Source organism: Zerene cesonia, chromosome 2 (assembly GCF_012273895.1).
Source record: "Zerene cesonia ecotype Mississippi chromosome 2, Zerene_cesonia_1.1, whole genome shotgun sequence".
In the NCBI taxonomy this organism is placed as follows: Eukaryota; Metazoa; Arthropoda; class Insecta; order Lepidoptera; family Pieridae; genus Zerene; species Zerene cesonia.
This window is the reverse complement of record NC_052103.1, coordinates 2915358-2928407: the sequence shown is the minus strand read 5'-3', so window position 1 is coordinate 2928407 and position 13050 is coordinate 2915358. Positions and strand designations below refer to the sequence as shown.

The 13050-nt window shown below is 32.7% G+C and overlaps 1 protein-coding gene across 1 annotated transcript in view; it reads right to left on the bottom strand.

The window, feature by feature from the left end:
- LOC119835463 (RIMS-binding protein 2) overlaps positions 1-12644 on the bottom strand; it is a 26364-nt gene extending 13720 nt beyond the window's left edge. Inside the window, exons 1-4 of the mRNA XM_038360293.1 lie at positions 12178-12644; positions 559-759; positions 138-333; positions 6-51 (exon numbers count right to left, since the gene is read on the bottom strand). Of these exons, the coding sequence (XP_038216221.1) occupies positions 6-51; positions 138-333; positions 559-756 (440 nt within the window). The 5' untranslated portion in view covers positions 757-759; positions 12178-12644. The remainder of the gene's footprint in view (positions 1-5; positions 52-137; positions 334-558; positions 760-12177) is intronic.
- Positions 12645-13050: the final 406 nt, after the last annotated feature.

Here is a 13050-nt window from a genome sequence, read left to right as displayed (position 1 = left end):
TTGGCGAATGAAATTCCCCAAGCGCTTGATTGGAACCACTTTGTTGAATACCTGAAAATAAACAAATTAATCATAAATTTAGTAATCATACAGATTGATGACATGTATTAAATACTAGCATAACTAAGTATACAAACCATGAGTAGTAGATCTTGTGTGTTCCAATTCTGCAAGAATTCTATTATCTTGTTCGATTTTCGCCATAATGCGTTCAATTTCAGTGGCGGGCTGTGTGGAAGTAGACCACGTCGCAGTGGTCGTAGCACCTCTTGCGCGCATTGATGATGATAACTCTAGTTGTAGTTCCTCACATCGAACCGTTTCCAATGCAGCCTGTTAAAATATATTCAATAGTGTTACAATAAAATGAGTAAATAAATGTTTCAAAGTTCATGCAATAACTACAAATTCAAAGCGAACCATATATAATAACATACCTAATGGTAATTTTATATCGTAGATGGAAGTTGGTAGTTGGTAACATAACGTCGCTTCTAAATGTATTGATAAATATCAATTGTGGCATAGAAACTACAGTATGCTAATCATTAAAGTTACCTTCTTTTCCAACTCTCGTACTTTAGACTGTAGCTGTTCCACATTGTGCGAATCGAGCGGCGATCGCTGCGCACTGCGTAGCTGCGCAAGCGCATCTGCGTGTGCTCGCTCCGCGTCCGCCCGCGCTCTCTCCGCTTCGCGCAGCCTACGCGCTATCACATCGGACTCGCCGCCACCCGATATTCCGTACACACTCATAATCTGCGAAGAACAATATCATTTTTTTTTGTTTAAACTACTATGGTAGAATTGCGTGGTAATCATGTAGAACCAAAAACTATACTAGAAACTGAAGAACGTGCTGAATAATGATATAATAGGATTATAACTCAAGAGAAATTAAGAAACAGAGGTACGAATACATAATTAATAAAGAAAAGTATTCCATAAAAACCTTATTTTTAAAATAAACATCTCCAAATAGGTGCATTAAAAATTATGAGCCAAAATAATTTTGGACAATAGCTTCTTTTTACATATATTACTAAATCCGGTGTTGTCGTTAATTTAAATCCTCAAAGCACATGTAATCAGAACCGTCAGCTAGAATCAGACTTAATCACCCATATTTACACTCGATCGCATTTTTCAACTCATTCGTTTATTTACAGGCCTATAATAAACCAATGGTTTACAGCCAACCGTATACCGGTACTATGCTACTCAACCGTGACAAAGCGTGCCGCTTAACTGGTGTATGAATAATTTATTGATTTTATGTTAAAATCGAGTCGAACGGGTACTCCATCGATTGACGTCACAGACGGCCTGATATCAAAGCATTAAGTGGGTTGATTACACCCCTAAGAACAAACTTCATAAATTGAATTGCTGTTTGCTTCTAGTGTTCTTGGACATAATGAATGAACGAATCTTTTTTAGCCGACTCTAGTGTCGAATGTAGAAAACTATTGTCTCAAACCCTCGTCACCAAGTTTTGTGTATAGTCTGCGATGCAAACAACTAGTGTTGTTTGTTTAAAGAACGCCAGAATTGTACCCCACTCTCAACAGAAAACCAAAACACACTCAATGTGCCATAACGTGTTATTTGTTGTGATTTCTATGTGTTTTATTTTAGCATGAATTTGTATTTTTTGTTTTTAAATGACATATGAACTATTTGATCATTATGTTTGTTCCTATTTTAGTTTCATACATAATATACATTTTTAAAATTGGCTAAAACTAAGCTAAGAAAAAAATATTGTATTTTTTAATTATTTTTACGAGAGAAAAGATAAATTTAGCAACAAAAATAGACCCACTATTGGCTCACTTATTAAAAACAAAAGTAACTACGCATAGCAGTGTTTCGTTCTGTTAAAAGCGAAAAAGAAAGAAAGCAGTCCATTACAACCTTCACAAAGGGCAACACACAACCGATAGTGTTACAAGTCTTTCATCAAATTTATGTCAGCAGCAAAGCGTTTCAGAATACGTAAAAAGCCCCTCGACATGACCTAAGATTTTCATCAGAGTTCTACAACCTCATCGGGTCAACGTACAGTGTACAATCGGAACACTTCGGTTTTAAACACGTAACTACCTTATGGAGTATGTAACTATGTAAAAGAGACTAGCTACAATTGCAAAAACGAAAGATTATTTAAAACATTGCCATACTGGCGACCAAATAAGAGAAAATTTGGACTTTGGAGGTTTTTAACTCTAATTTCTCAATAAAATTTAAGACAATCTCACCCTTTCTATAAATAAACACTCGCAACGACAACTTTCATAGTACATTCCGTAATTTTATGTGGCAGTTTTGTATATATTTGTTATATATTTCAAACATATATTTTCACATAAGCGGTCATATATCCTTGGAAATATAGTTCTCCGGTCATATATATTTGCTCTCGCGTCGCTCTGTCTGGACAGATAGAAAAGTGCGATGAACTTTACCCTCTATTTTACCCCCATTCAAGCCTTACCAGACTACTCGGCGACGCTTGGGAAATTAGGAAACCGGTCAGACAGTTACGTAATATGTCTGAGATGTAACTGCTTTATGAATAAAATTATTGGCTCGACAACAAAAGTGATTAAAAACACTGTATACCAATCGGTCATTTCTATTAAATGCTTCTGTTTTAGTCTTCTTTTGTAAAGGCTTCTGCGATTTTATTTCACGAAAAATACTATTATAGCAATCGCACACATTACTAAATAGTAGTAGTCATTTGCTACGTAGTGAACGTAGCAAGTGAAACGGTGTGAACTATGTATAAAATTTTGCAAGTCTCTTCTTACAGAAGAATACACAGCCAATCGTAAGGTAAATTAAAATATGTTTATGCTATTGAATAAGATGGTCGATCTTGGTTTTATTTTTTTTTATCGTAAATTCAATTTTGACGAATCAGTTGTATAAATCACATTACTATTATCATGTGAATTCAATTGACAAATATGATGTATACTGTATATATCATAAATCAATCTTTTGTAAATCTTATATACCTACCTACCTACCAACCTACAGAACCAAACATAGCATATTTAGTATTTTCTTGTGTTTGATTGTACACGATTTATTCATAAGAGAATAAGACTCCCCGTGACTGCGCTCGCTGTAAAGTCTACGAAACGTCGGGTTAAATAATATAATTAATAATCCGCGTTTAAAATTCGTTAAAAAGTAGATGTAACTATATTTTTATGCTCGAGCTGAAAGAACTCTAGAAATTATTATTTTATTCGCGTCAGGACATGGGCTATGAACATTGCGGTAAAGTGAATATACAACCTCTTCAATAATTATGAGCAAACGCTAGAGTATTCTGAAATTTATGCAGGTCAGAGAATTTTTAATACTCGAGTCCGTGGTATAATCATACTTACATTCGAAATGAATATATTTATAAAAATGTTTTGTGTTCCAAAATTACAACTGCTTTATGTGTAGTGTAGGCTACAGTATTATCTGTGGTGTTGGTATATAGTTTTAGCGGCTAATAATTTCAGGGTCAATTGCAATATTAATGCAGTTATGATTCCTTAAAAATAATAGCTTGCTATTGTGTTTCGTACGGTGAGTGGGGAAGCCGGAGGCCAATATCCTTTTCCTTACCCTTTCCAGTCCTTTCCTTTATTCCTCTCATCAATCCTTTCCTAATCCCTTCCCAATTAAAGTCGGCAATCCATTTGTAGAGGCGAAAGGTCTGCAATTGACCTTACGCCTCTTCAAATGTTCATGGGCGGTGGTAGCGCTTACCATCAGGCGTCCCACCAGCTCCATTGCCGATTACGACATAAAAAAAAATAGCAATATATATAATGGTATTACAATAACGGCGTTTATGTTATTTTCCTTTATGCCCCTGGGCTAAAGATCTTAAATAGTTTAAATAATACGCATTGGTAAAGAATGTGGGTGGCGCTGTAATCAATTATTTTATCTATGTTGAATAATAATTGATTTATAATAAAATGAAAAAAACAGTATACCTATTACACAGTTCTATATATTTTCATTTTAAATTTGAGCCCAAAAACACAAAGAACTTATAAACAATCTCAGTTCTTAGTCTTGTTTCAGTATATCCGTACAGTGTAAGCAAGAACAGAGATTTTTCTGAACTTTTTAATTTCCGTTAACCAAGCGAAGAACAACGCAAGTTTAGTAATAAACGGTAAGTAGAACAGATGTTGCTTTTTCTTGTTCAGAGACAAACCTAATTGCGCTTTTCAGCCACTGCGCTGTTTTATCTATATTCTATACAATATAATTTCTGTAGAACACGAATTTATAGGAATAGTTTTGTATTTTTTATGTAAAGCAATTTCTTAAATTTTGATATAAGTTTTATATTCAAAGTATATATTACACAAATACTTATTCTGCCATGAAACTGGCTCATATTTTTAAAACAAAAAATATTAGAAACGATATAAAATCAAAACATTATGCAGCAAGTTTTACATTGAAAGCACAATTAAAGTCTTAGCGTGTTATATTAGTTCATTAGCTATTCACTCGTATTGCAGTCATTTTTAAAATACAGCTACGTATTCCTTTGAAACTTTGGATTAGTGTATTTAAATGAAATAAATTTCAACTACATTTTGCGCTTCTATATTTTGTATAGTATAGTTATTAAAAAAATATTTTAAAATATAAATTACAATGGATCGTTTGTATTCTGAACCGATAGATTATTATTATATGTAGAAGATGATAGAAACATTAGCTCGGTAAATTATATAGATTATAGGGATATAATTTACAGCGCTCTAAAGTCTATTCTAATTAGAACGAATAATATATGAATAAATGAATAATAAATATGAATGAAATCAAACTAAGATGTTGTTTTAAATTAACAAGACACTTCTTTGTTTAACAATATCTTCATTAGGTATATCGATATCCTTACATCGTATATACCTGCTATTATATTCTAATCCATACTATTTTTTTATAGTTAGTAGACTAGAGAAATGTGGACTTCTTTCTACCGCAGTAAAATATATTTTTCCCACGGAATTGTTTTCGATCCCATAGGTGAAGTCACGGGTAACCATTAGTATATTCAACTTAAGTATAGTATGTAGAAGTCAATAAGGTCTCTAATTATGGAAATACAAACTTACATGGCCGATATGCAAAAATATCACGTGTCAGTAAGCGATATAAGCGAACCTTGAACAAAGTATAAATAACATTTTGTGTAGGTACTTCTAGAAATATTGCGATAAACGGAATATTTAATGTAAGTATTTTTTTCTATTAAAATACATTTGATATTGCTTAAATCAGTTATTACTTGAATTTATAATATAAAATGAAGTCCGTTATTGCAACCATGCAAATAATATATCTAGGAATAATAGGACATTTTGTAAGGTGCACTAAATAATTAAATTATCTTTCTATTTAAGAAATAAATATGTTAACATATCGTCTCATTGCTGTGTTTCAACTTTCAAACTAACTATAAGTAGTTCGCCGGAAATCAACCCTGGCTGCAGCAACCATGCCATGATGGAATTTAGAACGGGCTGATAAGGTTATATCCATCTACAAAATTTTGCATCTGTACCGTTGACTTCCTTCGTCGGAAGTTTAAGTCTAAGATTTTATTATATTATTAGCTATTAGCTACTTTGTTAATTTTTGCTCCTTTTCCTTAAGATTTCATCATCAAATCCTGGCTTTCAATTCCTGGCAGGTTCAAAATTACCAAAAATATCTATGAACATACTCAAAAACATATGTATAAACAGACGAGCATAGACTCTCCTCCTTTTATTTAAAAAACAGTTTGGATGTTAGTCAAAAACAGTTCGATTAACAAATAAATATCGTAGCTTATATTTCAGTATTTTTAATAATAAAACAAAATATTTATTCACTATTTCCAATGCCGAAACTTCTATTTCTCTGTTGAAAAGGCACGTTCTAATTTAAAACCGCGAAATCAAAACGAATATCAACATATTTTATGTATTTTATCGGCGAACATTTATTTCACCGACATTTGCTATTTATATTTTATACATCAAAACCATTTTTATAGTGTTTGCATCTCGATGACTTAGAAAAAAAATTAATGATACTTCTGTAAATCAGTAAACAAACAAAATAGTAAAGAAATGTACCTACAACGAATTGTTTAAGTTTTTATAACTACATTTAATTTTTTTATTTACTTGTGTAGTCGCCTAAGCACTTCTGGGATATTTGCCCAAAAACGTATATCGATATACTTTAAGAGATACATTATTCAAGTGGTATGGCATTTGATGATGAAATATCGCCCCAGCTGAATCTGAGTCTTGCCATTTAACGATTTTTATCAATGTTAAGTAATTTTTTTGATTACTTTCCGTCATTGTAATTAATTAAGATCAATTATAAAAAAAAAGTTTTAAAATACAGACATTTTTGGGGGAAACCAAAAAAACGACACTGTTCACCCAGTCGAATGTTAAACATTACCTCAGAAGGTAACAAACCCACAAAATACGTTTGAATTAAGAAACTTCTCCTTTTTTATTATACGCTCTTTAGTAGACTAAATCAACATAGTCATATTATAGAATAAAAAATTACTGGCAGTAATGATAAATCGATCACTATGATCCATTCTAATAATAGCGTTGTATCTTTAAAATGAAATGTTAATATGGATTTCTCATATTTTAAAATCAAGCATGTATATACTTGCGTCGAAATTATTAGTAAAAAATATACGATTCTGGTTTAGCAAATGAAGTTTCAAACCCTAACTATATTGATTATGTTGTAAAAAGTAGTTTGATCTTAAGTAGAAACAGGTAAATTATTTGTTTGTATACATGGTCGCTAAGACTACCGAAACGATTTTGTTAAATTAATTATTTAAATGTGACGAACAATATCCCTAATTATCCACATTTACGTTACTTAATTAATATTATAGATTACTAGCTGCGCCCCGCGGTTTCACCCGCGCAAGTCCGTATCCCGTAGGAATATCGGGATACAAAGTTGCCTATATGTTATTCCACATGTCCAGCTATCTACTTACCAAATTTCTTTGCAATCGGTTCAGTAGTTTTTGCGTGAAAGAGCAAAAAACACACACACATCCTTACAAACTTTCGCATTTATAATATTAGTAGGAAGGATAAATTAAGTATATGGTGGCAAGAAGAATGGCTTAAATCTCAACTATCGGAATTCGCTGCGCAAATATTAAGATACGCAAAATATTGCTGACCAATTTTTAACCAAACCTTTCCAAACAATGAAGTTCGTCAATTGTTATGAAAGTATCCTTTGAAAATTTATATACGCAACGCAGATCTGCTTTACTGTTAATGTTTTTGCGAAACAGTCTGTTATTTTTAAACATTGAAATGTTGAAATATGAATGAAAACTGCTTTTCAGTAATCTATATGAATGATATACCTATTTATGATCTATCTATTCACCGGCAAAATCAACTCCTAGATAGTAAGAGGATCACCATTCACAAACACCCGCTAGATCAATCATTTTACTTGAAAGGTTAAGAGGGAACGGAGCATGATTTTATATTTCTCAGATAAACAGTTTCCAATAGCTCAAAGGTTTAAGTACGGCTGCCATTAGCCTGTACATCCTCATATATTATGTTCAAGGACACTCTCTATAGTATTGAATTCTCTGTTGCACTGTTTTGTAAATATCAGTTATATCCTGTAAAAAATATCATTTCAAGTTCCTATCAAAAAATCGAATCTCTCAAAAGATCGAACAATACAAATAAGTTCTGGATATAAAAATAATTCCGTACAATAAAAAAAGAAATGTAGTGAACAAAAGCATTAATTCCCAACGTACCGTGTTACAGCGTTTTCAGCTGTAGTATAAAGTAGGACACTAATGGTTCACTATTTACGTATTCAAAAGAAATTGTCAAGCATGTATTTAAGTGCTCGGTATTGTTATCCGCATTTAATTTTTATACGATTTAATTCCTATACAATAAAGCTTTTAACTCGATGACTACAGATAACGACACCCTTTATTGAACATTATTCAGCTAGCGCTACGACGTGTGAAACAAATAAGTTTACACATCCATATTTTCTCAATTAAATTTACAATAAAAAACTACTAGTATCAAATATTGATAAAGTAATTGATTATTCCGAATCACCCCTTTTACTTCATATTTCGTAATTCTCGATATACCCTCCACACAATGAAAAATTCAGCTCAGATTTTATAAAAGTATATCATTTAAGTGAATACGTAATACTCAAGTCTGCATTTTATTTAATCTGCTTTTTTTGTAACTTAATCGCATTTAGCAAGAATTTTTCCTGAATAATATAAATAAGTTGTTTACTTTTCCAAATCAACATCTTTTTGTGTTTTCATCGTCATCTTCTTGTATGACATGCGCAATATATTACATAACAAATGCTCTTGAATTTTCGGAGTATAAAATAATTATAAAATTATACGAACTGAAGTTCTATTGTAATTACAACTCCTTGGTTAAAAATATTCTTCTAATATTCGCGGAACACAATGCGCAGAACAGAAGTATAGTATTATGTTATCTGTGGTGATGTTTAATTTCTGCACATTAATATTTTAACTGGATAACGGAACCCTTTATTGAACAATTTGCAGCTTACGTTACAACATGTGTAAAGCAAAGTGAATTAAAACATAAATCAGGAGTATAATTCGTATAACCTCAATAAATTATTATAAATGAAAGATTCAGATATAATTTGCGGCGTTCGTTGATACTTCTGTAAAAGGCAAGTGAAAGAAAGTCAAGAAACATTCACTTTACCGCACCAGCCTTATTACATCATCAAGAAATTCATAGTCATGATTTCATTTCGTGTCGGAGCATTTTATTCAAGTACTTACTTTAAGTCTTACTTCCATAATGTTTTTGGCCCTCAACTGTATTTCTATAGTTCAATGTGGTTAAGTACGAGGGAGGCAAAATTAAGGACGAAACCTTAGAGGAGTAACTTTCAGTCTTTCAGTAGCAATTCGATTTCATGCAACTCTATCTAGAAGCTTAAAGCGTTATAGTGAGTCTGACATTATTTTGTGCAATTATGGACTTTCTAAATCTTTCTAACTTCTCCCGTTAGATTACCTTTAATAACTACTTATAGTTTTCCTTTCATTTTAAACGGCGCCGTTTAAATGAGAGCCTACGCTTTTAATGAAATGGCTGATCTCCGTGAAACATTCAATCCGAATATCAAAATCATAGAAATAATTCCGAGATAAGAAACATTAAAAATAGACAACTAGCAATAAAACAAATTTTGTTTTTATGGTTAATAATTTATTATTTCTATAATTATATACTGCATTAAAAATTAAGAGAGAATTATCATTATAATTGAATCAGAAATTAATAAATTTTTTCTTATACTTGAATTAGTTATATGGTAAATATAAGAAATGCTTAGAAAAAAAACCCTTTCAAAACCAAATTTTAACGGTATGTAGATATTTCAAACATTATTAAGCTTAGATTCCATAAATTTTATTAGAGGTACTATATGTTTTAGACACAATTTTACCTACGATTACTAGGTAGTAGCTGCCAAACCCGCTGCAACTAAAATTTCTATGCTGGAGCGTAAGATATCCTTTTGTGGCTCCAGGACAAAAACTTGAATCTATTATCAAGTCACATAAAGATTCAGGTCAGACTTGAGAGAGGTTTAAATTTGAAAGAGGATATTGGTATGGTCTTTATGCGCACGTTCAAAAAATTTTCCCAAATTATAACCAGAAACCATTTCTCCAAATTTCACCAATCAGAAAAAATGCTTCGATACCTATTCTGCAAATGAACTCCAATACTCTCGTAAAGTAATTTAACAAACTAAACAATAATAGTTTTTTGCGGTTGTGGTTAAAATGTTCAGTCTCAATTAATCAAAACGTTTAGTAATAAAGCATATTCAGAATCAACATATTAATAATAATATAAGCGATAAGTTACTTAATAAAAATAATAGATTGGGTAAACAACAAAATTACCCACGTTCTATGGCTGCCAAATATATTAACATGGTTTGGCTGCTGGCATAGCTACGCGTTGCGGTTGTAATTTGAATATTTCATATATCCACTGAAAAAGTACAATGACCGAATTCATTAGCCAAAACTGTAGTTTTTATTTAGACATTAACTTAGGAGACCAATTTTGATTAAAACTCTTTGCATACTCATAAAAAAGTGAGCGTGACGTAACCTAAAAACTGTTTAAAAAAAAATAAGATCTTCAAATAATACCTATGGATATAGTAAAATACCTAAAATATACGTTACTATAAATGTACTATGCTACGCGCCTTGTTGAATTCAGTGCCTCAAACAAGCAAACATTTATTATGTGAAGCACTTTTTATTTTTACTAATAATTTTTCTGTAAACACGTGTTTTGTATATTTTTTATTCTAATTGAACTACAAATTGTTTAAACCTAAGCACAGAGTAATTGCTATAAATTGTTAATGAGTTCTCTTGTCAGTTTTTTGGCTCCTTCATCAGATCGACTTTATTAAATAGTGCTTTTAAGTAATTAATAAAAAACGAAAAGGAGTAAATCTTCCCTACGATTTTCAAAGGTTCCCTTGAATGTCTCTCAGAAACTAACATCAGATCCTAGTTTTCTTGTCTTTCCAAAAGAAAGTGAATCGTCAAAATCGGTTCATAAAAAACATATCCTGCTTTCTATTTGAGCGACAATCTCTTTTTTCTGAAATTTGTTAATAATCATAAATATACAGAAAGCAAAAAATTAAAACAAATATTTTTTGATTAAAGCATATAAATAACTATAATATGGAAATTTATAATGACTTCCATTCATCTATAATTATTTATTAACAGTATAAGTAGTAACAGTGTCTATTACGCTACTTATAAGTAAAAGATATTAAAAAAAACCCCATCGTAAAATATTTTTGTTGCAAACTACTCTCATAATGTATTGACCTATAATTCTGTGATAGTTACACGCTTCACAAAATTTAGTTCAGCAATAATTACCAGAAAACCCTTTGTTGCGCGTGAGGAAATCACACTTGACCGAATTTTCTTGAGTGCGCGCGATCGACGCCTCCAATCTTGCTTTTCTCTTTACACGAAACGGTGTACGGCAAAATATTGTTCCCATAATGGATCCTCAGTGTAATGGATTCAAGTAAAAATAAATATGAAATTCCTATACATCATTATGAATGTAAAGTATGATTAAATAAAAGTAGAGCCGTTATATTCCATGTTTTCGAATTGATCGTATAGTGTATGAGCAGCTTATAACAAAGTAATTAATTTCTTTAACTCATGTGAGTGAACTACAGCTGAATTATATTAAGCTGTTCCATTATTCATATTAATATTGTAATCATAATATCAATATAATATATGTGCATTTCATTCAATACATAAAAATTTCCCTGGTAGATGTTTATCAAAGACGAGTTAGTCGTTAACATTCCTGTATGCATAAAAACATTTTTTATATAATCCAGAATAATCCTACTAATCCTACTAATATTATAAATGCGAAAGTTTGTAAGGATGGGTGTGCGTTAGTTACTCTTTAGCGCAAAAACTACTGAACCGATTACAATGAAATTTGGTATGTAGACAGCTGGACAACTGGAATAACACATAGGCAACTTTTTATCCCGATATTCCTACGGGATACGGACTTATGCGGGTGATACCGCGGGGCGCAGCTAGTTTTAGATAAGAGTATCACTACAAAATCTGAGTATCGCAAGAAATATTGCTCGTGTCCATACAACACTTATCCGTTAATAAATAGGTAATTTACGAATCATCAACCCTGATAATCATCTGAATCTAACATGCTATGAATCTGAACTAATGATCAATAACTTGTCTTAAACTTGCAATAAGGCTACTAAGGTAACCGCGACAATTGACAGGCGCGAGGTTTAGCCAACTCGAATATAATCAAGCGCGGCCTACACCGCCCTTCAACACAATCTAACGCAACACCTTTTCAACAAGCTTTTCAGGAGCTCCAGATAACAAAGCGATCGATATTTAGGCGAGCACTCATAACACCAAACACCTAACGATATCAGATCAGCTACTATGTATGACATACTCACGGTAATGTCAGATCCAGCTCGTTACATGGGCACCGCGGTTCACTGCACCGTATTGTGGGCTGTAAGATGCACCTTAACGTCCCAAACTTGCGTAACATTTACATAACGAGGCACATAACGTCCGTAGAACCGAGTCAGAGGCGGGTTCGCGCACGGCTGGAAAGACAGTCCCGTCCAGCCATTTTGGAAACGCGGTAACTAACGCCCGAGAGATAGAAGTAATCGTGGCGCGTTTTGAACTAGTACTAGGTTTTCTTTTCTGGATGTAACAGAGCTACGTTCGGGAGGAAAATAAAAAAAGTGTGAAATGTTCGGGTGGAGCGGTCGGCCGGCTGCGAGTGGCACATGCCGCTCGATAGGCGGGCGCATGCGTGAGGCGCGGCGCGTGTGACGTCACACTTCGCGCCGCCGCGCTGCCTCTGTCGCCTACTCAATGGAGCGCCTCTGGTCGACGCACACCATATTATAATACAGACACCGCAGTTCGCCAATATGTTTAATTAATAACCCTCCAGGATCCATGGTCTGGACTGTTCTTAAAAAACCTATTTCAAATTCCACAAATTTATGTAATTATCAGTCTCATTGTAGGAAAACGATCATTCCTGTGTGGCACAACAATCGTTTTTAAAATATCTAATCAGTTTTGTGTTTGACACCAAGTGATCTCAACCTCATGTAGTAATCCACGAACAAACCTTGTAATAAAATATAATCTAGACTCGAACGAAGCATTATTTAGCTAGCATCAACTTAAAATTTGCGCTTTGGTGAGTCGTGATAGAAAGAGAGATCACAGGCCTATCAAGATTCAAGATATGGCATTTAGGTCACGTACCAGCTTGATAAATAAAAAAGGCCAATAAAGAAAAC